This window comes from Rana temporaria, chromosome 11, assembly GCF_905171775.1.
Source record: "Rana temporaria chromosome 11, aRanTem1.1, whole genome shotgun sequence".
Taxonomy (NCBI): domain Eukaryota; kingdom Metazoa; phylum Chordata; class Amphibia; order Anura; family Ranidae; genus Rana; species Rana temporaria.
Genome location: NC_053499.1, coordinates 11,796,714 through 11,822,271, shown reverse-complemented (window position 1 = coordinate 11,822,271; position 25,558 = coordinate 11,796,714). Strand labels below are relative to the sequence as shown.

Sequence of the window (25,558 nt, the reverse complement as noted above, 5' to 3'; positions counted from 1 at the left end):
CACGGAGCTTCGGACCTGCCCGCGACCCACGGCTGGGCACTTAAAGAGGACATACCTGTACATACATGTGCCCAGCCGTGCCATTCTGCCGACTTATATGTGCAGGAGGCGGTCCTTAAGCGGTTAATTTTGTTTGGGTACAGCATCGTGCAATTGTCAGTTAAAGCGACGCACTGCCATATCGGGATCGCAAAAAAATGGCCTGGTCAGGAAGGGGGTAAATTCTTCCGGGGCTGAAGTGGTTAATTGAACAAGCTGAATTTAGAAGCTGATTGGCTGCCATGCACAAGTGTACCAGATTCTGAGTGCACCAGCATTAGTAAATCTCCCCCAATGTGTATGTTCAAGAAGAACTCAATATAAGGAAAAGAAAACTCTGTGTATTGAAAATGTACTTTTCTTGCAGGTAAGTCATCACCCTCCAGTGTCTGCCTTTCACGTCAGTAATCGGAAGGATGGCTTCTGCATCACTGGGAGTATTCTGGCCAGATCCAGATTTTACGGTACTGATCAGCATCAATCTGAATGCACAACTGATAAGCTTTCCTTTTGATATTTCTGCCTAGATTTAAAAGTGTTTGTCAGGCCAAAAATATTTTTTTCTAGTTTTGGATAGAGTGGAGAAAGATTAGAACCCCTTCTGAGCTTTACTGCTATCTAGGGCTCCGTTAACCACTTCCCGACCAGCTCCTGTATACGGAGGCGGCTCTTTAATTAGGCAAATTAGGCGGTCGCGTAAGGCCTCATACTCACAGGGGCCGCGCAGCTGCCTAACTTACCCAATGCATTACTCCAGTTTTGAGGGACCTTAACACTGCTGTGCGCATCCCTAACAACCAGTGAATATCGGTGACACCACCCCTTGTGACGTCATTGGCCCAGCATGCCCTCGGTCAATGACGTCACAAGGGGGCGGGTTCACCAGGTGACATCACTGGGTGGCCCACGCCCCTTAGTTATTAAAGAGCAGGATCTGGGGGTCGCCTTGTTAAAGGGGGCTTCCAGATTCCGATAAGCCCCCTCGGTCAATGACGTCACAAGGGGGCGGGTTCACCAGGTGACATCACCGGGTGGCCCACGCCCCTTAGTTATTAAAGAGCAGGATCTGGGGGTCGCCTTGTTAAAGGGGGCTTCCAGATTCCGATAAGCCCCCTGCCCGCAGACCCCCAAACAGGGCCGCCATCAAGGGGGTACAGGCAGTACACCTGTAAGGGGTCCGGAGGTCCCCAGGGGCCCGGAGGCCACGAGGGCCCCAGATGGCAACCTCCCCTTTGTTTTATTAAAAAAAAATATATATTTTTTTTAATATATTTTTATCCTATTTTATATTAAAGGGCCAATTTTATTTTACTTTTTTTTTTAGGGGTCCGGAGATCCCCAGGGCCCCGAATGACAACCCCCCTTTTTTTTATAAAAAAAAAAATTTATATACATTTTTCTTTATTTCTTCTTTTTTTTGTAAAGGGCCCCCCCCCCTTCTCAATTTGCAGGAGCACGCCCACACCCCTCCGGTTCTCAGCTTCAGGGGGCCCATGCCTGAAGCTGTGTAAGGGGCCCCATAATTTCTGATAGCGGCCCTGCCCCCAAAACCACCGGCCAGGGTTGTGGGGAAGAGGCTCTTGTCCTCTAATTATTTTTCCCATCATGGGTGTGAGTGGGGGGCCCCATGTCAAGTTTTGCCTAAGGCCTCACAAAGCCTAGAGCCGCCTCTACCTGTATATATATATGGCGGAAGAATGGCTCTGCTGCGCGAAATCTCTGTGTATATATACTGCAGCTCCTTTAAGGGCCATAGCAACCGCGTGCGCGCCCACTGCCCTATGGGGGACCCGATGCGCGTGGCCGGCAGGTGCCATCCCCACCGGCCACCCACGAAATCGCTGATCGCCTTGGATTTCAGTTCAGGCCTTGGATCAAATACTGGGACATTCCTGGGTAAAAGATCTTTCTTAACAAAAGATAAAGTACAGTCCGGAAATTTCCAACAATTGTCTTATACAACTGTACAACTGCCTTGGCAGCATCACGGAGACGCCTCAGGGCTATTATTATAGAGAATATGCTAATTGTGCATTATATTGTACCGGATCTTATTCTGTGCTATAAATACAATGGAAATTTCACATAACGCGAGCCGATTTTCGTTTTTTATCATTAGCTTGTATTAATATCAGCTTAGAAAGCAGGTTATAGAGTGGTGTAGAATATGGAAAATGTTAACCATATGTCACATATATATGCGCGCAAAAGTTGCTTTAGAGGCCCAGAGCCTTAAAAAACGAATATTGCTGGGAAGTAACATTTCTTGATGCTTTCTTGTAGCTCTCAGGGCCAACGTCTGCACAGCATCTACAGCTATTAAAGTGGAGGTTCACCCGAAAAGTTAATTTTTAACCTTAGATTGATGCTCATTTTGTGAAGGGGAATCGGTTAGTATTTTTTAAACCTAAGCAGTACTTACCGTTTTAGAGAGCGATCTTCTCCGTCACTTCCGGGTATGGGCTGCGGGACTGGGCGTTCCTATTTGATTGACAGGCTTCCGACAGGCTTCCGACGGTCGCATACATCGCGTCACGATTTTCCGAAAGTAGCCGAACGTCGGTGCGCAGGCGCCGTATAGAGCCGCACCGACGTTCGGCTTCTTTCGGCTACTCGTGACGCGATGTATGCGACCGTCGGAAGCCTGTCAATCAAATAGGAACGCCCAGTCCCGAAGACCATACCCGGAAGCGGCGGAGAAGATGGCTCTCTAAAACAGTAAGTACTGCTTCGATTTAAAAAAAATACCCGATTCCCCTTGACAAAATGAGCCTCAATCTAATGTTAAAAAAAAAAATGCGGGTGAACTCCCGCTTTAAGGGGACATCTCACTCTCCATTTTTGATTTCTACAATTTTTTTCTTCGTTGGAGTTGGAATGATATCAGAAATCATGGTGGGGATGCTTCACCAAAGGGTCCCTTAGTAGTAGGGAAGAACAGGTGGTTTAGGAATAATTGAATGGCCCATGATTTACCAAAGTCCTAAGCAGTGTAGCTAGCCCTGCCTAATGCCGCGTACACACCGTGGGCCAGATTCACGTACTTGCGCTGTGGCGTAACGTATCCCCTTTACGTTACACCGCCGCAAGTTTTCATCGTAAGTGATTGATTCACAAAGCACTTGCGTGTAAACTTGCGGCGGCGTAGCGTAAAGCCGTCCGGCGCAAGCCCGCCTAATTCAAATGGGGCGTGTACCATTTAAATTAGGCGCGTTCCCGCGCCGGACGTACTGCGCATGCTCCGTTTTGAAATTTCCCGCCGTGCTTTGCGCGAAATGACGTCGCCCCGAAGTAATTTTTTGAACGGCGAGGTGCGTTACGTCCTTTCATATTCCCGGACGACTTGCGCAAAAAATAAATAAATAACTTTGCGACGCGAAAAGCCGACTAGCGACGACGTAAGAGAATGCGACGAACGCGCGTACCTTTGTGGATCGCCGTAAACAGCTAATTAGCATACCCGATGCAGAACACAACGCGATCTCCACCCAGCGGTGGCCGAAGTATTGCATCCTAAGATCCGAAGGCGCACAAAGCCGTAAGCCTGTCGGATCTTAGCCAAATGCCGTCGTATCTTGTTTGTGAATTACAAATAAAGATACAACGCGGCAAATTTGAAAGTATGCCGGATTATCAGCAGATACTCCGGCGTACTTCTTCTCTGAATCTGGCCCCATCACTTTATGTGAAAAAAACCGACGTTTTTAAAAACGTCAATTTAAATGACCGTGTGTGGGGGAAAACATTGTTTTATGTCTTGTGCAAAACGACAAAAAAAAAAAATGAAGCATGTTTCAATTTTTTGTGTCGTTTTTCAAAACGTCGTTTTTTACTTCACAGAAATTGACCGTGTGTAGCAAAAAAACTACGTTTAAAACGACGTTTTTTCACCCGCGCATGCCCAGAAGCTACTTATGAAGCGAGCTTCAATGGAAAAAAGTGGTGAACGTAACCGCGCTTTGCTAGAGCATTGTGAAAAAACGATGGTGTGTAGGCAACGTCGTTTTTGAAAATTGAAGTTTCAAAAACGTAATTTTTTACTTCACAGAAAATGATGTTTTTTCCCATCGCATAAAGTGATGGTGTGTACGCGGCATTAGTTCTCTTCTGCTGGATCACAGAACACCTTATCTTCTCCTCATCTCCATAACATAAGGGGTAGGTGTCCTGTAGTCCAGAAAGGGAGAACCCAAGCAGGGCTATCAACACTTGGGAGTCTTTCAGTGAAACAAGGGCTATGTTGACAGGTCACTATATTAAATTAGGAGCTCAATGGGTTTCCAACAGTCTCTACATGCATTTTGCTGTACCCAGCCTCCCAAAAGAGACAAAATAAGTGAAATGATCATGTACTGCATATGTTTTATTTTATTTTTGCCCAGACATGAAATTCAGGTCTCTGGGTTGACCTGTGTGGGAGCCTAACCCCACACACAAATGTGATCATTTCTACAACCAGGACATCTCTCATGTTGTCCTCTTTCTCTGGTACTTCCCTCCATATGCCATTGGGTATTCACCGATCTAATGGGTATCCAGGGCCGCCATCAGGGGGGTACAGGCAGTACACCTATAAGGGGCCCAGAGGTCCCCAGGGGTCCGGATGGCAACCCCCCCCTTTTTTTTCGTAAGGGGCCTGGAAGCCCCCATATATATATATATATATATATATATATATATATATATATATATATATATATATATATATATATATATATATAATTTGTATTATTATTAAAGGGCCCAGAGGTCCCCAGGGCCCCCGGATGGCAACCCCCATTTTTTTAAATATTTTTTTTATAAAAAAAAAATGTATATATATATATATATATATATATATATATATATATATATATAAAAACATTTTATTATTATTATTATTATTATTATTATCATTATTAAAGGGCCCAGAGGTCCCCAGGGCCTGGATGGCAACCCCCCCTTTTTTTTATATATATTATGTTTTTATTAAAGGTCCCAGAGGTCCCCAGGGGCCTGGATGGTAACCCCCCTTTTTTTAAATTATTTTTTTATATAAAAAAATTGTTTTATATATATATATATATATATATATATATATATATATATATATATATTTTTTTATTATTATTATTATTATTCTTATTAAAGGGCCCAGATGGCACCCCCCCCCTTTTTTTTTATAAAAAATTGTTTTTAATATATTTTGTAAGGGGCCCAGATGTCCCCAGGGCATACCCCCCCCTTTTTTTTATTGTTTTTGCACCCCCTCGCTTCTCAATTTGCGGCAGCCCCCGCTTCTCAATTTGAGACGGCAACAACCCAGCCCCCCCTCCCCCCAGTTCTCTGCTCCAGGGGGCCCATGCCTGAAGCTGTGTAAGGGGCCCTACAATTCCTGATGGCAGCCCTGTGGGTATCTGATCCTTACTTCACAAGATCGGTGCTCTAAAATGTCCAATTCTCTACTTACATTCAATCATAGGTGTGCGCTGTCTATTGCATTAGGGTGTGCACCCCAAAGCTCAAACACACCCTACTGATCGCTCACGATGTTCATTCAGAAAGGGAAGGGGATGGTCAATTACATATTTACCGGCCCCTTCCTCCACTCATACTAAAACATCCTATGCAGCACCAGCTGGCTGGACAGGAGGGAAGCTGGTAGCACTGCAGGGGGAAAGAGGGAGCCAGGGAAGTAGAGGGAATCTGTGATGTAAAGGGTGATTAGGGTGTGCCTGGGCACACCTGGCACACCCTGTGCGCATGCCTATGCATTCAATCAAACTACAGCTGCCTATCCCCCCCCTCTCTTCTAGTGCTTATGATGTTCCCTTTTGCAATCTCATTTTGACATGGTCCTCATTCCTGGTCATTCTTGTGTCTTCACATTCTAATATCATTGTACTGCATATATATATTCTCAGTTTGTATGGTACTCTGCCAAATTGTGCTGCTATATAAAAAATAACTGCTAAATGTGAACGTTTGTCTTTGGGTCATACATGACATATTCACTGCGACTTGAGGTGCCTCTAGAGTTGCGTTCTTGTTTAATTATTCTCCATTATGACAGAACTGGTCCAGGATTTTGATATTTGAAGAGTTGCGCACTTTGGCCGACCTCTGAGTTAAGCTCTATACCAGCCAATCAGGATGGGAGCTGTCATTTTGTGTAGCTGGAGTTTATATATATTGCCTGCCAACCTGTCAGCTCTCATCCGACAATGGCAGCCAGAATTATAAAGAAAAAAAAAATTTGGACATCAGAATGCAAAACTATACTTAAAGCGGGAGTTCACCCATTTGTGTTTTTTTTCCTCTTTTCCCCTTAGATTCCTGCTCGTTTTGTCCAGGGGAATCGGCTAGTTGTGTTAAAATATGAGCTGTACTTACCGTTTTTGAGATGCATCTTCTTCCGTCGCTTCCGGGTATGGGTCTTCGGGAGCGGGCGTTCCTTCTTGATTGACAGTCTTCCGAGAGGCTTCCGACGGTCGCATCCATCGCGTCACTAGTAGCCGAAAGAAGCCGAACGTCGGTGCGGCTCTATACTGCGCCTGCGCACCGACGTTCGGCTTCTTTCGGAAAATCGTGACGCGATGGATGCGACCGTCGGAAGCCTCTCGGACGACTGTCAATCAAGAAGGAACGCCCATTCCCGAAGCCCATACCCGGAAGCGGCGGAGAAGATGCATCTCGTAAACGGTAAGTACGGATCATATTTTATAACAACTAGCCGATTCCCCTAGACAAAACGAGCAGGAATCAAAGGCCCCATACACACGGGAGGATTTATCCGCGGATACGATCCAGCGGACCGTTTCCGCGGATAAATCCTCTCGAGGATTTCAGCAGATTTTAATGCGATGGAGTGTACACACCATCGCATTGAAATCCGCGCCGAAATCCTCTGGCGATGACGTGTCGCGCCGTCGCCGCGATTATGACGCGGCGACTTGCGCGACGCTGTCATATAAGGAATTCCACGCATGCGTCAAATCATTACGACGCATGCGGGGGATCCCTTCGGACGGATGGATCCGGTGAGTCTATACAGACCAGCGGATCCATCCGTTGGGATGGATTCCAGCAGATGGATATGTTCTGCATGTCAGCAAATATTCGATCTGCTGGAATCCATCCCAGGGGAGATATATCCGCGGAAACAGATCCGCTGGAGTGTACACACCATAGGATCTATCCGCTGAAACCCATTTTCTGGGATTTTTCAGCGGATGGATTCTATCGTGTGTACGGGGCCTAAGGGGAAAATAGTGTTCTCCATGGGTGAACCTCCGCTTTCATGTTACAGTTAAAAAAAAGGAGAGTATTCTGCATTATGAATACAATTGAACCATTACAGATATGTCCTCAAGTTGAGATTTCAGGTATGGTGGAGGAATTTACGCTAAATCCTTTAGGGTTTCAGGGTCAAGATCTGAAAACCTGGCCCTGAATTTTTATTCTAGCTGTATTCTCTATAATGTAAAAGTAATGTTGGGCACAACACAACCAGGGCTTTTGGGCCAGAATCACGTAGAATCGCGGCGGCGTAATGTATCGTAGATACGTTACACCGCCGCAAGTTTTCATCGCAAGTGCCTGATTCACAAAGCACTTGCGATGAAAACTACGCCCGCGGCCTCCGGCACAAGGCGGGCCAATTCAAATGGGCATGTGCCATTTAAATTAGGCGCGGGAGCTACTGCGCATGCTCCGTGACGTAATTTTTTCGAACGGCGACGCGCGTAGCGTACTTCCGTATTCCCGGACGTGTTACACAAACGACGTTAAATTTTAAATTTTGACGCGGGAACGACGGCCATACTTTAGACAGCAATACTTTGCTGACTAAAGTTAGGGCACCTAAAACGACGACTAACTTTGCGACGGGAAACTAGACTAGCGGCGACGTAGCGAACGTGAAAATCCGTCGGGGATCCGCCGTAGCTCCTAATTTGCATACCCGACGCTGGTTCACGATGCGAACTCCCCCCAGCGGCGGCCGCGGTATTGCATCCTAAGATCCGACAGTGTAAAACAATTACACCTGTCGGATCTTAGGGATATCTATGCGTAACTGGTTCTATGAATCAGTCACATAGATAGAAACAGAGATACGACGGCGTATCAGCAGATACGCCGTCGTATCCCTTTTGTGAATCTGGCCCTTTGTTCCTAGAGAATAGGTGCAGAAACTCCACTTTTGGAGTTACCCCTTGTCTCCGCCCCCTACCCACCTCCGAGCACCATCCCTTTGGTTCCACCCCCTACCCACCTCCCAGCATCACCCATTTTAGAGAATACAGAACTAATTAACATTTGTGGTACCAAGTAATTTGTATGGAATTTCTTAATGATAACAAGAAAAGTAGTAAAATAGATCCCATGCAGCCAATAGACAACCCCCCCCCCCCTCCAGAAACCATAGAGCTTCACAGAAACAATGGACCACCCACAACAAAATACCCTCCCAGCAACAATAGACCTCGGCAGCAACAACAAATTCTCGCAAACAGACAGCATCACTAGACCCTCCAGCAATCAGCTACAATAGGCTGCTCCCTCGACAGTAGATCCCTCCCAGCAACTGACCCCCCCAATAACATAAGACCTCCCCAGCAAAAATAGATCCCCAGCAGCAACAATAGAACAATAGACCTCCCCAGCAACAATAACACCCCCCCTGCAAAAGTAGATCTCCTCCGGCAACAATAGATCCCCTAGCAACCAGCATTAATGGACACCGTAGCACAACCCAGTACACCTTGCCATTAGATACATTCAGTGCTGGAGGTTCCCCCGTGTTCCCGCTGAAAATAAGCCCTGGGCACAACTATTATAATGGATGGGACTTTACGGTATAGAAGTTTAGATTATTGATATTTTACATAAGGGGAATGATTTACTAAAACTGAAGAGTGCAAAAATCTGGTGCAATTCTGCATAGAAACAATATTGCTTATTTTTTTCAATTTTTTGTTTATTTTTGTCAATGCTTAACCACTTAAGGACCGCCTCCTGCAGATATATGTCAGCAGAATGGCACGGCTGGGCACAAGCACGTACCTGTCCGTCCTCTTTAAGTGCCCAGCTGTGGGTCGCGGGCGAGCGCCCACGACCTGGTCCGAAGCTCCGTGACCGTGGCCGCGGGACCCGTGGACCCGATCGCCACTGGAGTCCCGCGATCGGTCCCCGGAGCTGAAGAGCGGGGAGAGCTGTGTGTAAACACACCTTCCCCGTTCTTCACTGTGGCGCCGTCATCGATCGTGTGTTCCCTGATATAGGGAAAAACGATCAATGACGTCACACGTCCAGCCCCGCCCCCCTACAGTTAGAAACACAGATGAGGTCACACTTAACCTCTTTAGCGCCCCCTAGTGGTTAACTCCCAAACTGCAATTGTCATTTTCACAGTAAACAATGCATTTTTAATGCATTTTTTGCTGTGAAAATGACAATGGTCCCAAAAATGTGTCAAAATTGTCCGATGTGTCCGCCATAATGTCGCAGTCACGAAAAAAATCGCTGATCCATTAGTAGTAAAAAAAAAAATGCAATAAAACTATCCCCTATTTTGTAAATGCTATAAATTTTGTGCAAACCAATCGATAAACGCTTATTACGTTTTTTTTTACCAAAAATAAGTAGAAGAATACGTATCAGCCTAAACTGAGGAATTTTTTTTTTTATATATTTTTGGGGGATATTTATTATAGCAAAAAGTAAAAAATATTGGTTTTTTTTTAAAAGTGTCGCTCTATTTTTGTTTATAGCGCAAAAAATAAAAACCGCAGAGGTGATCAAATACCACCAAAAGAAAGCTCTATTTGTGGGAAAAAAAGGACGCCAATTTTGTTTGGGAGCCACTTCGCACGACCGCGCAATTGTCAGTTAAAGCGACGCAGTGCCGAATCGCAAAAACTGGCCAGGTTCTTTACCTGCCTAAAGGTCCGGGTCTTAAGTGGTTAATTGAACAAGCTAAAGTTAGAAGCTGATTGGCTCCCATGTGCAGCTGCAGCAGATTTTGCACTAGTTTTAGTAAATAAACCCCAAGATGCCTAAAAAAAGTTTGTGCCATGACATTACTCACTGGCTTTTTGCCAAATGAAATGGACGCTTGCCCATTATAGTAGAGATATAGAGAGGCATTGCTTGACACAAAGCCAAAAAGATACTGTATATAGGACAATATCCAGTAAGGGGGCCCTATGCAAGATAGACCTATAACAGCGAAATTCCCCCTCCAAAATAATACAGACAATAAAAAGTTGAGGTTCTAACCTTTAACTGCTTTATCCAAAAATAAAAAATAGTGTGGCCAAAGTTGGCTTCTAAGTTCTGGGTTATGACTTACTGGATTTTTCATGTTCTTCATTAACAGGTAATTCCCTCTCTGCAATATTAGACGGGAACGCAAGACTTACATTCCTGACTCGGGAGGAAGATTACGTCATCACCATGCCCTACGCTCATTGCAAAGGTACTGCTTACATGTGCTCCAGGTGTCTTACATAATGAGACGCAAAAGTCACCGCTTGCTACTTATACATATATTATTTCATACTACTTCAGTATGTCCCCACATTCTGGGGTGCACCAGGTACCTGTGGGGGCAGATGAGCTGAACAAGGACCTTTATGGTCCATACCTCCCAACTTTTTCAGATGGGAATGAGGGACACCTACCAGCAAAAGTATGCAGGCATAGGACACACCCCTTGTCACGCCCCCTTAAAGGAGAATTGTACAAAAAACAAGGGGCTAGATTCAGGTAGCCCAGCGTACTCTTGTGCGGGCGTAACGTATCTCCGATACGTTACGCCGCCGTAAATTAGGGCGCAAGTTACGTATTCTGAAAGAACTTGCGCCCTAAGTTACGGCAACGTAACGTATCTGGGCCAGCATAAGCCAGCCTAATTCAAATGGGGATGATGTGGGCGTGTTTTATTTAAATTATTGTTGACCCCGCGCATTTTAAGTTTTTTATGAACGGCACATGCGCCGTACGTGAAAGAATCCTAGTGCGCATGCTCGAAATGTTGCTGCAAATCGTCATTGCTTTCGACGTGAACGTAAATTACGTACAGCCCTATTCGCGAACGACTTACACAAACGACCTAAAAATTTAAAAATTCGACGCGGGAACGACGTCCATACTTAACATTGCGTACGCCTCATAGAAGCAGGAGCAACGTTACGCCGGAAAAAGCCTTACGCAAACAACGTAAAAAATTCGGCCGGGCGCACGTACGTTTGTGAATCGGCGTATATAGGTAATTTGCATATTCTATGCCGAAAACGACGGAAGCGCCACCTATCGGCCAGCATAAATATGCACCCTGAGATACGACGTTAGGCTTTTCCAGCGTATCTTGCTTTCTGAATACAGAAAGAAGATACGCCGGCGCAGATTTGAATTTACGCGGCGTATCAATAGATTCTCTCTGAATCTAGCCCAAGGTTGTTTAAACCCACAAGTGCTTTTTTACCACAACTATACCTTTTTATATTGGCTATTGGAATTTACAAATGCAGCAATTTAGAAATCAGATGAAAGGTTTAGTGCTGGAAAACACCTTTTGATAGATAAAAAGTGCATTTTATATGCAATTATAGAGATCAGACCAAAATGAGGGACAAATGAGGAGGAAGGACAGAGGGACATTGCTCCAAATCAGGGACAGTCCCTCAAAATCAGGGACAGTTTGGAGCTATGCATGGTCGGATCACCAGGGATCTTTTTTTTAAAAGGGAGCAGGTTCTTAAACATTGAAAATGGCTTCTGAAATAGCATTAAAGTGGATGTAAACCCTCCCATATACCCAGTGAAGTGAGCAGCCTCAAACCATAAACAGAGATTAAACAAATCTCCCTACCTAAGTTTTACATGTATATCTGCTGTCTTCCCCTTTCTATACTCTTTGAAATGTGCAGATCGTGTTAGGAATCTTTCTTCCACTTTCAGCAGTAGGTGGGGAGTCTGGGCATACAGTGTGTGAGAGTTGAATGGGGGAAAGGGATACACCCTCGTACGAAAATCCATTCGCTACGAACGGGAACGCACATGTCTATCCTCCACCCCAAACTTGCTCATCCATGTCTTTATGGAAGAATGGTCAAACGTTCCCATAGACACACTCCTAAACCTTGTGGACGGCCTTCCCAGAAGAGGTGAAGCCGTTATAGCTGCAAAGGGCGGAGCCAACTCAATATTGAACCCTACGGACTAAGACTGGGGTGCCATTAAAGTTCATGTGCGTGTAAAGGCAGGTGTCCCAATACTTTTGGTAATATAGTGTACATTAGTGTGACGGTCAGTGGAAAGAATGTTCCTTACACTTGGGATCAGTGGGAGGAATTATCCTCTTACAGATACAGTAGCTAAAATAATCAATGGTGTCAATGGGAACGTATCTCAGTGTCAGAAATCGCTCAAGGAACCCTTAGCAACCTCTTGAGGAACCCTAGAGTTCCATGGAACGCTGGTTGAGAAACCTTGGGTCATGAGCTAAGATTAAATAATTGCCATTGTGTATTTGAGGTCTGAGTTATCTACTAGGCCTAACTGCTTGTATCACTACATTTTATTAGGTCTGTTGTACGGCACAATGACAATGGAGCTGGGAGGTAAAGTCACAATAGAATGTGAGAAGACGGGGTATGTGACGGAGCTGGAGTTTAAGCTGAAGGTATGTTTCTTTCTTTTTTTAAAAACTTTCAAAAACCTTACATTTTCCAAGGAATAGTGTTTTTTTTGTTTGTTTTTTTGGGCATTAAAGGGGTTGTAAAGGTACAATTTTTTTTTCTCCAAAATAGCTTCCTTTACCTCAGTGCAGTCCCCCTTCACTTACCTCATCCTTCCATTTTACTTTTAAATGTCCTTATTTCTTCTGAGAAATCCTCACTTCCTGTTCTTCTGTCTGTAACTCCACACAGTAATGCCAGGCTTTCTCCCTGGTGTGGAGTGTCGTGCTTGCCCCCTCCCTTGGACTACAGGAGAGTCAGGACGCCCACTAACACACAGCTCCTTTCTCAATCTGCAACGTAGAGAGCGTCCTGACACTCCCGTAGTCCAAGGGAGGGGGCGAGCACGACACTCCACACCAGGAAGAAAGCCTGGCATTACTGTGTTAAAGCGGAGTTCCGGCCACAATTTCACTTTTTAAATATAAATACCCCTGTAATACACAAGCTTAATGTATTCTAGTAAAGTTAGTCTGTAAACTAAGGTCCGTTTTGTTAGGTTGTTACAGCATTTAGACACTTTATAAAATAGAAATTGACTGGGGCCATCTTAAGTGTGGGCATCATGAAGCCAGACTGTATGACTTCCTGGATTTCAGCCTTGCACATGCTCAGTGCTGCACAAGCAGTGTAATGGACAGCACAGGTGCTGAAACCTGATCTGAAACCTAAGTCACATGATTCTTCGAGACTGGGGAGTGCACAGACTCCTGGAAAGTTACACCCACTACATTCCCAGGAGTCTGTGCGGTGTAGGTTAGGAAGCTTAAAGGAGTTCTCTGACCTAAAACTTTTAACCCCCGCTGTGCCCGGGCTGTAAAAAAATAGAAAATAAACTTTCACTTACCTGCCTACGATCCCCCGTTGTTCCGATATCGCCGTCCCGTTCTCCGGTCCCGGTCTCTTCCGCTTCCTGTGTGTCGGTGACTCATAGTGCGCTCAGCCTATCAGTGGCCGCGACGGGACATTGCTGCGGCCGCTGATAGGCTGAGCGCACTATGAGTCACGACACACAGGAAGCGGAAGGGGCCCGGGACCGGAGAACGGGACGGCGATATCGGAACAACGGGGGATCGTAGGCAGGTAAATGAAAGTTTATTTTCTATTTTTTTACAGCCCGGGCACAGCGGGGGTTAAAAGTTTTAGGTCAGAGAACTCCTTTAAGCACCTAGGTGCAGGAAGTGGGAAGATTAACTATTCTGCCTAGCAACAACACTTTGAAGGCATCTAAAAAAAATATATTTTTCTTAAAGGACTAATGCCATTTTTTTAAAACTACTGATGTAATGTTATATTTATGGGTGGAACTCCACTTTAAGGATGGCCGTCGTTCCCGCGACGAAATTTGAAAAATTTACGTCGTTTGCGTAAGTCGTCCGTGAATGGGGCTGGACGTCATTTACGTACACGTCGAAACCAATACGTCCTTGCGGCGCTCCGGCTTCACTGCCCGGTTCCCTACGGCGAATGCGCGAGTTGCGCTGCGCCTGCTGATTGGCTCCCGCTGTGCTCTGGGGGGGGGGGACACAGGAGGTGACGTCATGCCCGCAGTCTGCCCGTAGACTGTGGCCGGAAGTGGGTGCAAATACCTGTCTTTAGACAGGTATCTGCACCCCCTCCCCCCTGAAAGGTGTCAAATGTGAAACCGGAGGGGGGGAAGGGATCCGATCAGCGGGAGTTCCACTTTAGGGTGGAGCTCCACTTTAACATGGGAGTGTATGGAAGGGGAGCACAGATTTAAAAAAATAATGCTCCCCGGCCGTAGGTCCCCCGGACAACAAACTTTGCACACTTGTAGAGGAAGACCGGGGCTACATGTGTGCTAAGTTTGGGGTCCAGGGAACCTACGGCCGGCCAGTACCTGGTCCTCAAATCCGGGAGATGAGGCGCAAAAAGGTGACTCGAGTATAAGCCATGGGGGGCATTTTCAACACAAAAAAACGTGCTGAAAAACCCGGCTTATACTCGAGTATATACGGAAGTTTATTTGTATTTACATAGAAAGGGTTATTGATGATATATGTCAAGTTCCACCCCCCCCTCCCCCTCACCATTTTTATCGTTAACCTTTGTATTATAAATATATGTATAGCCGAAAGTCAGCAGCCTCCTTATCTTGTGTTTTTTTACCTACAGCCTTTCTTTGGAGGAAGCGACACGTTAAACCAGATCAGCGGGAAGATCAAAGTGGCGGGTGAACTCCTGGCAAACCTTGATGGGCACTGGGTGAGGATTTCTTCAAGAGTTTGTTAACCCAAAAAAATTAAATTCAGATCCTGGTCCCTTAAAGCAGATTAAACAGTACATTGCTTGTGCTGTGTAAAAAAAAAACTCCCTAAACCTGCCACTTCCTGTATCCCCCTCTCTCTACTGACCACGAAAAATCAGGGCTACTCAGCCTGACCACCGTGGTCAGAGTGCGTCCCTCCGTTATACACTGCCCTGCTCTCAGCTCTCCTCTCTCTCCCCCTCACCCCCTCCTTCCTGCCTGTCAGTTTTCCTCTCTGTGTCTGTGTCCGCTCCACCCCGCCCCCCCCACCGATATTATAGAAAAAAAAAACTGCAATGGTCACTGCCAGCCCCTCTATTAATAAATCCTTTGAAAACGAGGGTTGCAAATAGCTACTTTGAGCTGTCTTCAGGACGGTCATGTGACTCGTGGCCGCTTTACAGCTCTGAGTCGGGGCTTCTGCAGGAGGCCACGTGATCTCCCCGGCTGACGTCAGAGGGAGATCTCGGCCTCCTCCCGCAGAAGCCATTCATCAGAGATGTAAAACGTCCGCAAGTCACGTGACCGGCCTGAAGACAGTTTAAAATATGTATTTACAACGCTCGTTTTTTTTTTTTTTTTTTACTACTTACATAGTGTGCTATGCCAGCCTCTAATAGAGTGGCTGGCATAGACTTAAAGCGGGGGTTCCGCGGGTTTTCGTTTTTTTGTTTTTATATTCTTCTGCCGCTCTTACCTTGCTCAAACAGCAACTCCTGTGTCCCAATCCTCTATCCGCCAGCATTTGTTTTGGCCGGAAGACGATATTTTATAAAATTCCGAGATGGACGTTTCCATCTTCATTGTGGGCACTGTGGAGCCCAGCAGGATGTACTTCCGGGATACGGTGAAAGCTGACGTCCCAGCATTCACCGCTCTATCCCGTGCATGTGCAGTGTTGACGGCGAGCGTCGCCGTCAACACTGCACTGTTGCCATCACAACGGCCGGCGTACTGAGTAGGTCACGCCCTGTTGTGAAGACATACACCGTTGAGTCACGTGACCCGCGAGATATCGCGGGATTACAGCACAGCGTGTCTCCTGGCATTCTCATCACTCACTCTCAGGAGACATATCGCTTGTCGGGGGAAACTCTAATACACGCCCACTCCCGCGGGGAAACGCGGATTGACAGAAGACTAATTGCTGGATTACAAAGGTAAAGATGCCGATTTAAAAAAAAACGTATTGGGTATAGTCGATGGGTAGTGGTTTAATTCAGGGAAAGTTGTATTTTAGGGTGAACCTCCGCTTTAAGGAAATGGGTTCACAAACACTTTTTAAACTACCTTTTAGCAGTCAGTAACATTCAACAAAAACAGGGGGAACTTTTTTTATGCATAATGTGGCGCGGGCTGGCTTTACCCAAACATTTAGCTGAACAGCTCTGTAACTATATTCTTTCCAGGATCGGGAAGTGTATTTAAACGATGTACAGGGTGGCGACAGGGACATTTTCTGGAATCCAACGTCGGACATTAGAAGACAGAGGTTGAAGCGGCACATCGTGCTGTTTGAAGAGCAGACAGAAATGGAGTCAGAGAGGTAAAGAATTTAAAGCAACTTGGTATAAAAAGTGCAAGTTAAATGCAGGACCCCTTGTAAAGAAGACGGACTGCAGTGGTCTAGGACAGGGGTCTCCAAAGTGCAGCCCTTTTTCTTGCCTTTATCCGGCCCTTGAGGCATTATTCCTGCCACTGACACCAACAATGGGGCACCATTCCTCCCAATGACACCAATGATGGGGCACTATTCACCCGGTAAAACTAATGATGGGGCATGAAATAAATATTAGGTGGTTATGGATTCCCCCTATTTATTATAACTATGTATTTATTTGTCTATTCCTATAATTACCGTATTTATCGGCATATACCGCGCGCCGGCGTATAGCGCGCACCCCAACCTGAGAAGGGAAGTTTAGGGAAAAAAATACAATTTTGGATGTCTTGCCTGGCGTCCATCAGCGACCTTGTCCGGCGTCCGTCTGCGGCCTTGCGCGGGGTCCGTCCAGCCTTGTCGGTGTCTGTCTGCTGTCTTGCCCGGCGTCCATCGGCGGCCTTGTCCAGCGTCCATCTGCGGCCTTGCGCGGGGTCCATCGAGTCCGTCGAGCCTTGTGGGTGTCCGTCTGCAGCTTTGGAGGTGTCCATCCGCACCTTGTCCGGGGTTGCAGCGTCGTGTGTTTGAATTTGGCCGGATTTCCTGCGCACTCGGCTTCTCTCAGCTCCTCTCACCTGGCTGTGGGCGGAGCCGAGCGTGGCCGAGCCTAGCCGAGTGCGCAGTACACTCGGCTTGGGCAATGTCGGAGACAGCGGGGATCGGCGGGGATCGGCGTATATCGCGCATCCACGATTTTCCCCTGATTTCAAGGGGAAAAAAGTGCGCGGTATACGCCGATAAATACGGTAGCTAGACTATCAAAGCTCTGTTATAGTTAATGGTGATGGTACAATAATAAGGTTAGCTATTAAAAAAAAACACACTGCTTAATTAAACAAGGCTCTTATTTATTTCCCAAGAAAATAGGAATGCTAACATAAAACACTAAAGGAAAATATTACAGAGCATATAAAACAAAACAACGTCAATGATACATTACAAGGAAATGCACATGCAAAATCAAGCATGTTCCCACAATGCACATAAACATGTCCCTTTTGCAGGCGCACAGCAGTGCCATTAATTCTTGCTAAGGTGCACATAAAATCATACCAAAAAGGTAAAAAAGTATCATGGTTTAAAAAAAAATTCATGCAATTTACGCATGTTGGGCAGACCACGAAAATGAATTGCCTGCCCTAAACGTGACGCATCAAAACATTTGACCGTCCTCAAATTGCAGTTATGGCCAGATTAAAGCATTTGTTACCCCCTAACACTTCATATTCCTGATATGTGCCTGCTGTACCATGTACTTGTATGACAATGTATCCTGTTCTCTTTGTATTGCTTCCTTTGTGTGAAATCCCTGCTGTTCCTGCTAGTCTTTCTGCTTTTTTGTAAAAAAAAAATGACCACACTAAGCAGGAGAACACACTGTGGTTAGTTCTCTAGCTATGCTGGGAACTCAGCCTGCTCTCCTCCAATGATTAGACTTGCCCTGACATGGCCCATTCTGCACAGCCATTCACTGGGAAGCTCAGTGTGCTGCTGCTTCTCCTCCCCCTGCTCTTATGCAGCTGAGAACAGAGGGAATGTGATATAAAAGTGAAAAAAAGGTATTTATAATGTTTTTTTTTTATATCTATGCACAAATGTTTTGCCTTTTGTTTCTATTTTCAACTGAATGGATTGTTTTACTAGGTGTGTGTAAAACACTCACTTTAACACCGGGACCATTCTGACACTTCTCACATACTGTATATGTAAAAAACTAAATTTTTGGACTATAATATTACTAAGAACCCCCAAAACATTATAAGCCAGATTCACGTACGCCGGCGTAACTTTGTGCGGGCGTAACGTATGTCATTTACGTTACACCGCCGCAAGTTAGAGAGGCAAGTGCTGTATTCACAAAGCACTTGCGTCCTAAGTTACGGCGGCGTAGAGTAAATGTGCTGGTGTAAGCGCGCCTAATTCAAATTGGGGTGAGCGTGTTTTAAGTCAATAAGGCATGACCCCACGTAATTGACGTTTTGAACGTACGGCACATGCGCCGTCCGTGGACATATCCCAGTGCGCATGCTCCAAATTACGCCGCAAAGACTCATTGGTTTTGACGTGAACGTAAATTACGCCCAGCCCTATTCTGAATCGACTTACGCAAACGATGCAAACGACGTGAAATTCAGCGCGGTTCCGACATCCATACTTAACATGGGCTGCGCCCTCTTTTTGGTGGAATATCTTTAGGCCTGAAAACGCCTTACGTAAACGGCGTATCTTTACTGCGACTGGGACAAACGTACGTTCGTGAATAGGCGTATCTCGCTGATTTACGCATTCTAGGCGTAAATCAGCGTACACGCCTCTAGCGGCCGGCGTAAATAGACAGCTAAGATACGACGGCGCAGGCCGTCGTATCTTCGCTAGATTTAAGTGTATCTCAATTTGAAAATACAATTAAATATACGACGGCCCAGATTCGGAGTTACGTCGGCGTATCTACTGATACGCCGGCGTAACTGTACCTGAATCTGGCTATATATATATATATTTTTTAGCAAGGCCCTAGAGAATAAAATGGAGGGTGTTGCAATTTTATATATCTCACACGGAATCTGTGCAGCCTTTTTCTCAAATGTATTTTTGGGGAAAAAATACACTTTATTGAATTTTACTGTTTACACTAAAATACACTTTATTGAATTTTAATGCACAAAAACACAATATAATACCCAATTGCTCGGTAAAATATGAAAGATGATGTTACACCGAGTAAATAGATACCTAACATGTCACGCTTCAAAATTGCGCACACTCAAAAATCTCCATAGGCAACGCTTTGAAAATGTTTACAGGTTACCAGTTTAAATTTACAGAGGAGATCTAGTGCTAGAATTGTTGCTGGCACTCTAACGCACGCGGCGATACCTCACCTATGTGGTTTAAATGGCGTTTACATATGTCAGCGGGACTTACGTGTGCGGTCGCTTCTGCGCACGAGCTACCGGGGACAAGGGCGTTTAAAAAAAAAAAAAATTATTCTTTTTTTTTTACACTTTTTCATCTTTGGTTGTCAATTAAAGGAATTGTGTCCCATCGTTGGTGTCAATAGAAGGAATAGTGCCCCATCTTTGTTGTTGGTGGGAGGAACTGTAACCCATCCTTGGTGTCAATGGGAGGAATTGTGACCCATGGTTGGTGTCAATGGGAGGAATAGTGCCCCATCTTTGTTGTTAGTGGGAATAATTGTGACCCAACCTTGGTGTCAATGGGAGGAATAGTGCCCCATCTTTGGTGTCAGTGGGAGGAATTGTGACCCTTCATTTGTGTCAATGGGAGGAATAGTGCCCCATCTTTGGTGTCAGTGGGAGGACTTGTGACCCATCGTTGGTGTCAATGGAAGGAATAGTGACCCATCGTTGGTGTCAATGGGAGGAATTGTGACCCATCGTTGGTGTCAATGGGAGGAATTGTGACCCATCGTTGGTGTCAATGGAAGGAATAGTGACCCATCGTTGGTGTCAATGGGAGGAATTGTGACCCATCGTTGGTGTCAATGGGAGGAATTGTGACCCATCGTTGGTGTCAATGGGAGGAATTGTGACCCATCGTTGGTGTCAATGGGGGGAATTGTGACCCATCGTTGGTGTCAATGAGAAGAATTGTGCCCCATTGTTGGTGGCATTGGGAGGAATTCTGCCCCTTCATTAGTGTCAGTAAGGGGGAATTATGGCCCATTATTGGTATCGGTGGATAAGTATATTGCCCCAAGGACCAGATAAAAGCAAGCAAAAGGCCACCTCTGGCCCCCGGAGACCACTGATGTAGAGGATCATTTGATCCGAATGTATTCCAGGTTGTGGCAGCATGTGACGAGCGCTATCCATGATGGAAACCAAAACCAGGCTACGGATGAGAAGTACATTATAGAGGACGCCCAGAGAAAGTCGGCGAAGGAGCGAAAAGATAAAGACGAGGAATGGATGCCCCAGCTGTTCATATATGATGACTTCCAGAAAGAATGGAGATACAAGCATGAAGAGTAAGTGCTTAGTGGAATTACAAGAAGTGAAGGGGTTAATGTTTACGGAACTGTTTTTTGTGTCGCTATGGGGTTACAAGTGCAGCTTTATAAGCGACTTTAACAACAGAACTTTAATACTGGAAATAACCTTGATTTTTTTACAAATCATTTCCTTATTTGTACTGCATATGGAAGGCTGGCGTCTAAGGGATCTTGCAGGCAGATTGCCAAAAATGATGCATGTTATGTTATGTTGTGTTGTTCAGGTTTCTTTTTTTTATTTTGTTTTTTATTGATTGGAATCCAGCCCGTTCCATACTCACAGGTGCATAAATATCCAAACCTCCCAACTTTTTGAGATGGGAATGAGGGACACCTATCAGCAAAAGTATGCAGGCATAGGACACACCCCTTGCCACACCCCCTTAAAGGGAATTGTGCAAAAAAACGAGATCGGTTAAACCCACAAGTACTTTTTTTTTACCTCTATTATTCCTTTACATTGGTTTTTGGAATTTACAAATGCAGCAATTTAGAAATCAGGTGAAAGGTTTAGCACTGGGAAACACTTTTTGAAAGATAAAAAGTGCATTTTAAATACAATTCTATAGATCAGACCAAAATGAGGGACGAATGAGGAGGAAAGAGGGACAGGGGGACATTGCTCCAAATCAGGGACAGTTGGGAGCTATGAAATATCAGGTCATATTAAATTAAATCAGTAAATAACATCTCTGCTATATTAGATAGCAGCGTGGGAGCTAGCAGATTTTTTACACACATTTACACATACACTCTATTCTTCCAGAAGCACATTTGTGAGGTCAGGCCAGGGTCGATTCGCTTTATACGCTTGCTACGCAAGCTGCGTAGGGCCCCGAGTAAATACTCAGGGCCCCCGATTATTCGCCGCCGCCGCCGCTAGAGCTCCGCAGCCGGGCGGAGACAATGTCTATGAGAAAAAACGCCCTGGTGATAAAGGATCTGGGCCTGCTGTCCCTTCACCCCTCTTTCTTTCTCTCCTTCTCTCTCTCCCTCTTGCTTTCTCTCCCTCTTTTTTCTTTCTCTTTCTTTCTTTCTCTCCCTCTTTTTTCTCTCTTTCTCTCCCTCTTTCTTTTTTCTCTTTCTTTCCCTCCTTCTTTCTATCTTTCTCTCCCTCTTTTTTCTTTCTTTCTTTCTTTCTCTCCCTCTTTTTTCTTTCTTTCTTTCTCTCCCTCTTTTTTCTTTCTTTCTTTCTCTCCCTCTTTCTCTCCTTTCTTTCTCTCCCCATTTCTCACCCTCTTTCTTTCTCTCCCTCTTTCGCCACCGTAGAGGGCCCCTTTGCAGAATTTTGCTTAGGGCCCCAGGGAGGTCAGGATCGGCACTGGGTCAGGCACTAATGTTGGATTAGAAGGCCTGGCTCACAGTCTCCATCTTAATTCATCCCAAAAGTCTTCTATCGGATTAAGGTCAGGACTCTGTGAAGGCCAGTCAAGTTCCTCCACCCCAAACTCACTCATCAATGTCTTTATGGACCTTGCTTTGTGCTCTGGTCCAAATCATTTGGTGGAGGGGGGATTATGGTGTGGGAGTTGGTATTCAGGGGTTGGGCTTGGCCCCTTAGTTCCAGTGAAGGGAACTCTTAAGGTGTCAGCAGGGGCGGACTGACCATTGGCACTCTCGGGCACTGCCCGAGGGCCCCATGACACTAGGGGGCCCCATCAAGGTTGCCAGACTCAATAAAACCAGGGACAATATGTAAAAATCTGTGTTTTTTTTTTACATCTGTCCTTGATATGTCCGAAACCGACATGCTTTTGATGTGAAAATCCTGAGATTTTAGCTGCCCCGCCTCTGCAATGCCTCCTGGCGGGGTGGCCATCTGTAAGCCCAGGGGCCCCATATTCTTCTATTGCCCGGGGGCCCCATAATCTTCTATTGCCTGGGGGCCCCATGAGTTGTCAGTCCACCCCTGGGTGTCAGCATACCAAGACATTTTGGAAAATTTCATGCTCCCAACTTTGTGGGAACAGTTTGGGGACGGCCCCTTCCTGTTCCAACATGACTGCGCACCAGTGCACAAAGCAAGGTCCATAAAGACATGGATGAGCAAGTTTTGGGTGGAGGAACTTGACTGGTCTAGCCTGCACAGAGTCCTGAACTCAACCCGATAGAACACCTTTAGGATGAATTATAGTGGAGACTGCGAACCAGACATTCTGGTCCAACATCAGTGCCTGACCTCACAAATGCTCTTCTGGAAGAATGGTCAAACATTCCCATAGACACCCTCCTAAACCTTGTGGACGGCCTTCCCAGAAGGTTTGAAGCTGTTATAGCAAGGTGTGGGCCAACTCAATATTGATCCCTACACACTAAGACTGGGATGTCATTAAAGTTCATGTGTGTGTAAAAGCAGGTGTCCCAATACTTTTGACGATATAGTGTATAAATGCACATACTATATGGACCATACTCGTATTTTCTGGCCAGGAAGATCCGGCGTTCATACATCGTGTGCCAGGACCCCAATTGAGAAGCAGCTTTTTCCTCAGAGCAGAGCGATCGAGCGAGCGGTGATTCAGGCCATGCGTGGGCGAGCTTTATAAATAGAGAAGAGAAGCTGGTACAAAAGTGGAAGGCAAGATGAGGAGGAGGATAGAGGTAGCTGAAATAATTGTATTTTCTCGGCTTCGAGGGCCCCAGGAAAGGTTCCTTCATGTCCTCAGTGAGATGTCCAGACTTGGTCTAGGTGATTGTATACAGGGTTTGCTTTGTGGGGAGAGGCACTGCCACTGGCTCTTGCCATTTATTTATTTATTATAGCAAAAAGTAAAAAATATTGCATTTTTTTCAAAATTTTCGCTCTATTTTTGTTTATATCGCAAAAAATAAAAACCGCAGAGGTGATCAAATACCACCAAAAGAAAGCTCTATTTGTGGGAAAAAAAGGACGCCAATTTTGTTTGGGAGCCACGTCGCACGACCGCGCAATTGTCTGTTAAAGCGACGCAGTGCTGAATCGCAAAACCTGGCCGGGTCCTTTAGCTGCATTTTGGTCCGGGTCTTAAGTGGTTAAAGGGGACGTGTATGTATATATATATATATATATATATATATATATATATATATATATATATGACGATCTGCCCACGGGAGGCATTGTGTCGACGTATATATATGCGTGACCCGGTCGTTAAGCGGTTAACTAGTTAAAGGTGAGGCAGCACTGGTCCTCCCTCCACCGCTGTCACCACCAGGTTCAACTGGGGATACCAGTGACTGCTCATAGAGAAGAGGACTATTCTGTATGCATACTTCTAGATTGCAGTAAGAAACAAGAAGATTACCAGGAAGAAAGTATAAGGTTATTTCCCAAGAACTTTACATAATTATGAATCAATTGGTTTTCATGGTCTCCTCGCCCCGTGGGGGTTATCCAAGCGGCAGAAGGCCTGACGTACGATATATGTCCTTGTTCCTGCAGCTTGCGTCCTTGGAACCCGCTAACTGACATTGCCCAGTACGAAAAAGACGGAATGCTGCAAACTGTGAAGAGGAACCTTACCAGCATGCTGGCACCCCGCACGAACCTGGTGCACAAGGTATCGGGGCAAATTTTTCCTTTGATTTACATACACATTGCATCATTTTGCAGCTTGGTCCAATCTAATGCCACGTACACACGACCATTTTTCATGACGAGAAAAAGGCCATTTTTTTTAAATGGTCGTGAAAAATGGCCGTGTGTACTCTCCAGAGCATTTTTCTCGACGAAAGAAAAATGCACGATTTTTTTTTTAGAACCTGCTCTATTTTTTCTCGTTGTTTTTTACGCCGTGAAAAACGGTCGTGTGTGCGCTTTAACGAGGGAGGAAAAAACACACTTGCTCAGAAGAAAGTTATGAGACGGGGAAATTAGCAAAAGCAACCCCAAGGGCGGCGCCATTCTAAAGGAACTTCCCCTTTATAGTGCCGTCGTACGTGTTGTACGTCACCGTGCTTTTCTTGAGCATTTTTTTTTTCACCAACGTGTGTATGCAAGGCAGGCTTGAGAGGAATCACAACAAATCACGTCGAGAAAAACTTCGTTTTTTCTGCATGACATGAATAACGGTCGTGTGTACGCGGCATTAGCGACAGGGAAAAAAAAGTGGATAGGACACATTTTGCCCACCAGGCCAATTCTGACATTTCTCTCCTACATGTAAATATCATCATTTTTTTTTTTGCTAGAAAATGACATAGAACCCCCAAACATTATACATGTTTTTTTTTAGCAGAGACCCTAGAGAATACAATGGCGGTCATTGCAACTTTTTATCTCGGACGGTATTTGCGCAGCAATTTTTCAAACGCGTTTATTTAAAACAAAAAAACGTTCCATGCTTTAAAATAAAACAAAAACAAAACCAGTAAAATTAGCCCAATTTTTTTGAATAATGTGAAAGATGAAGTTGCGCCGAGTAAATTGATAGCTAACATGTCACGCTTCAAAATTGCATACGCTCGTGCAATGGCGCCAAAACTTTGATACTTAAAACTCCCCATAGGCGACGCTTAATTTTTTTTTTTTACTGGTTACATGTTTTGAGTTACAGAGGTGGTCTGGGGCTAGAATTATTGCTCTCGCTCTAACGTTCGCGGCGACACCTCACATGTGTGGTTTCAACACCGTTTTCTTATGTGGGCGGGACTTACGTATGCGTTCGCTTCTGCTTGAGAGCACACGGGAACAGGGGCACTTTAAAAAAAGATATTTTTTTGTTTTATTGTTCGTTTTACTTAAAAAAATTATGTATTTGACACTTAAAAAAAAAAAAAATTTTGATCACTTTTATTCCTATTACAAGGAATGTAAACATATAGGAATATGACGTGACAGGACCTCTTTACAGTGAGATCTGGGGGTCAAT

At 45.2% G+C, this 25,558-nt stretch overlaps 1 protein-coding gene across 3 annotated transcripts in view; it reads left to right on the top strand.

The window, feature by feature from the left end:
• OSBPL5 (oxysterol binding protein like 5) overlaps positions 1-25,558 on the top strand; it is a 145,830-nt gene that overhangs the window by 115,965 nt on the left and 4,307 nt on the right. For all 3 annotated transcript variants that reach the window (XM_040328047.1, XM_040328045.1, XM_040328046.1), the window contains 7 exons: positions 407-503; positions 10,400-10,498; positions 12,609-12,706; positions 14,898-14,987; positions 16,440-16,576; positions 20,496-20,681; positions 24,130-24,247. In XM_040328047.1, coding sequence (XP_040183981.1) covers positions 407-503; positions 10,400-10,498; positions 12,609-12,706; positions 14,898-14,987; positions 16,440-16,576; positions 20,496-20,681; positions 24,130-24,247 — 825 coding nt within the window. The remainder of the gene's footprint in view (positions 1-406; positions 504-10,399; positions 10,499-12,608; positions 12,707-14,897; positions 14,988-16,439; positions 16,577-20,495; positions 20,682-24,129; positions 24,248-25,558) is intronic.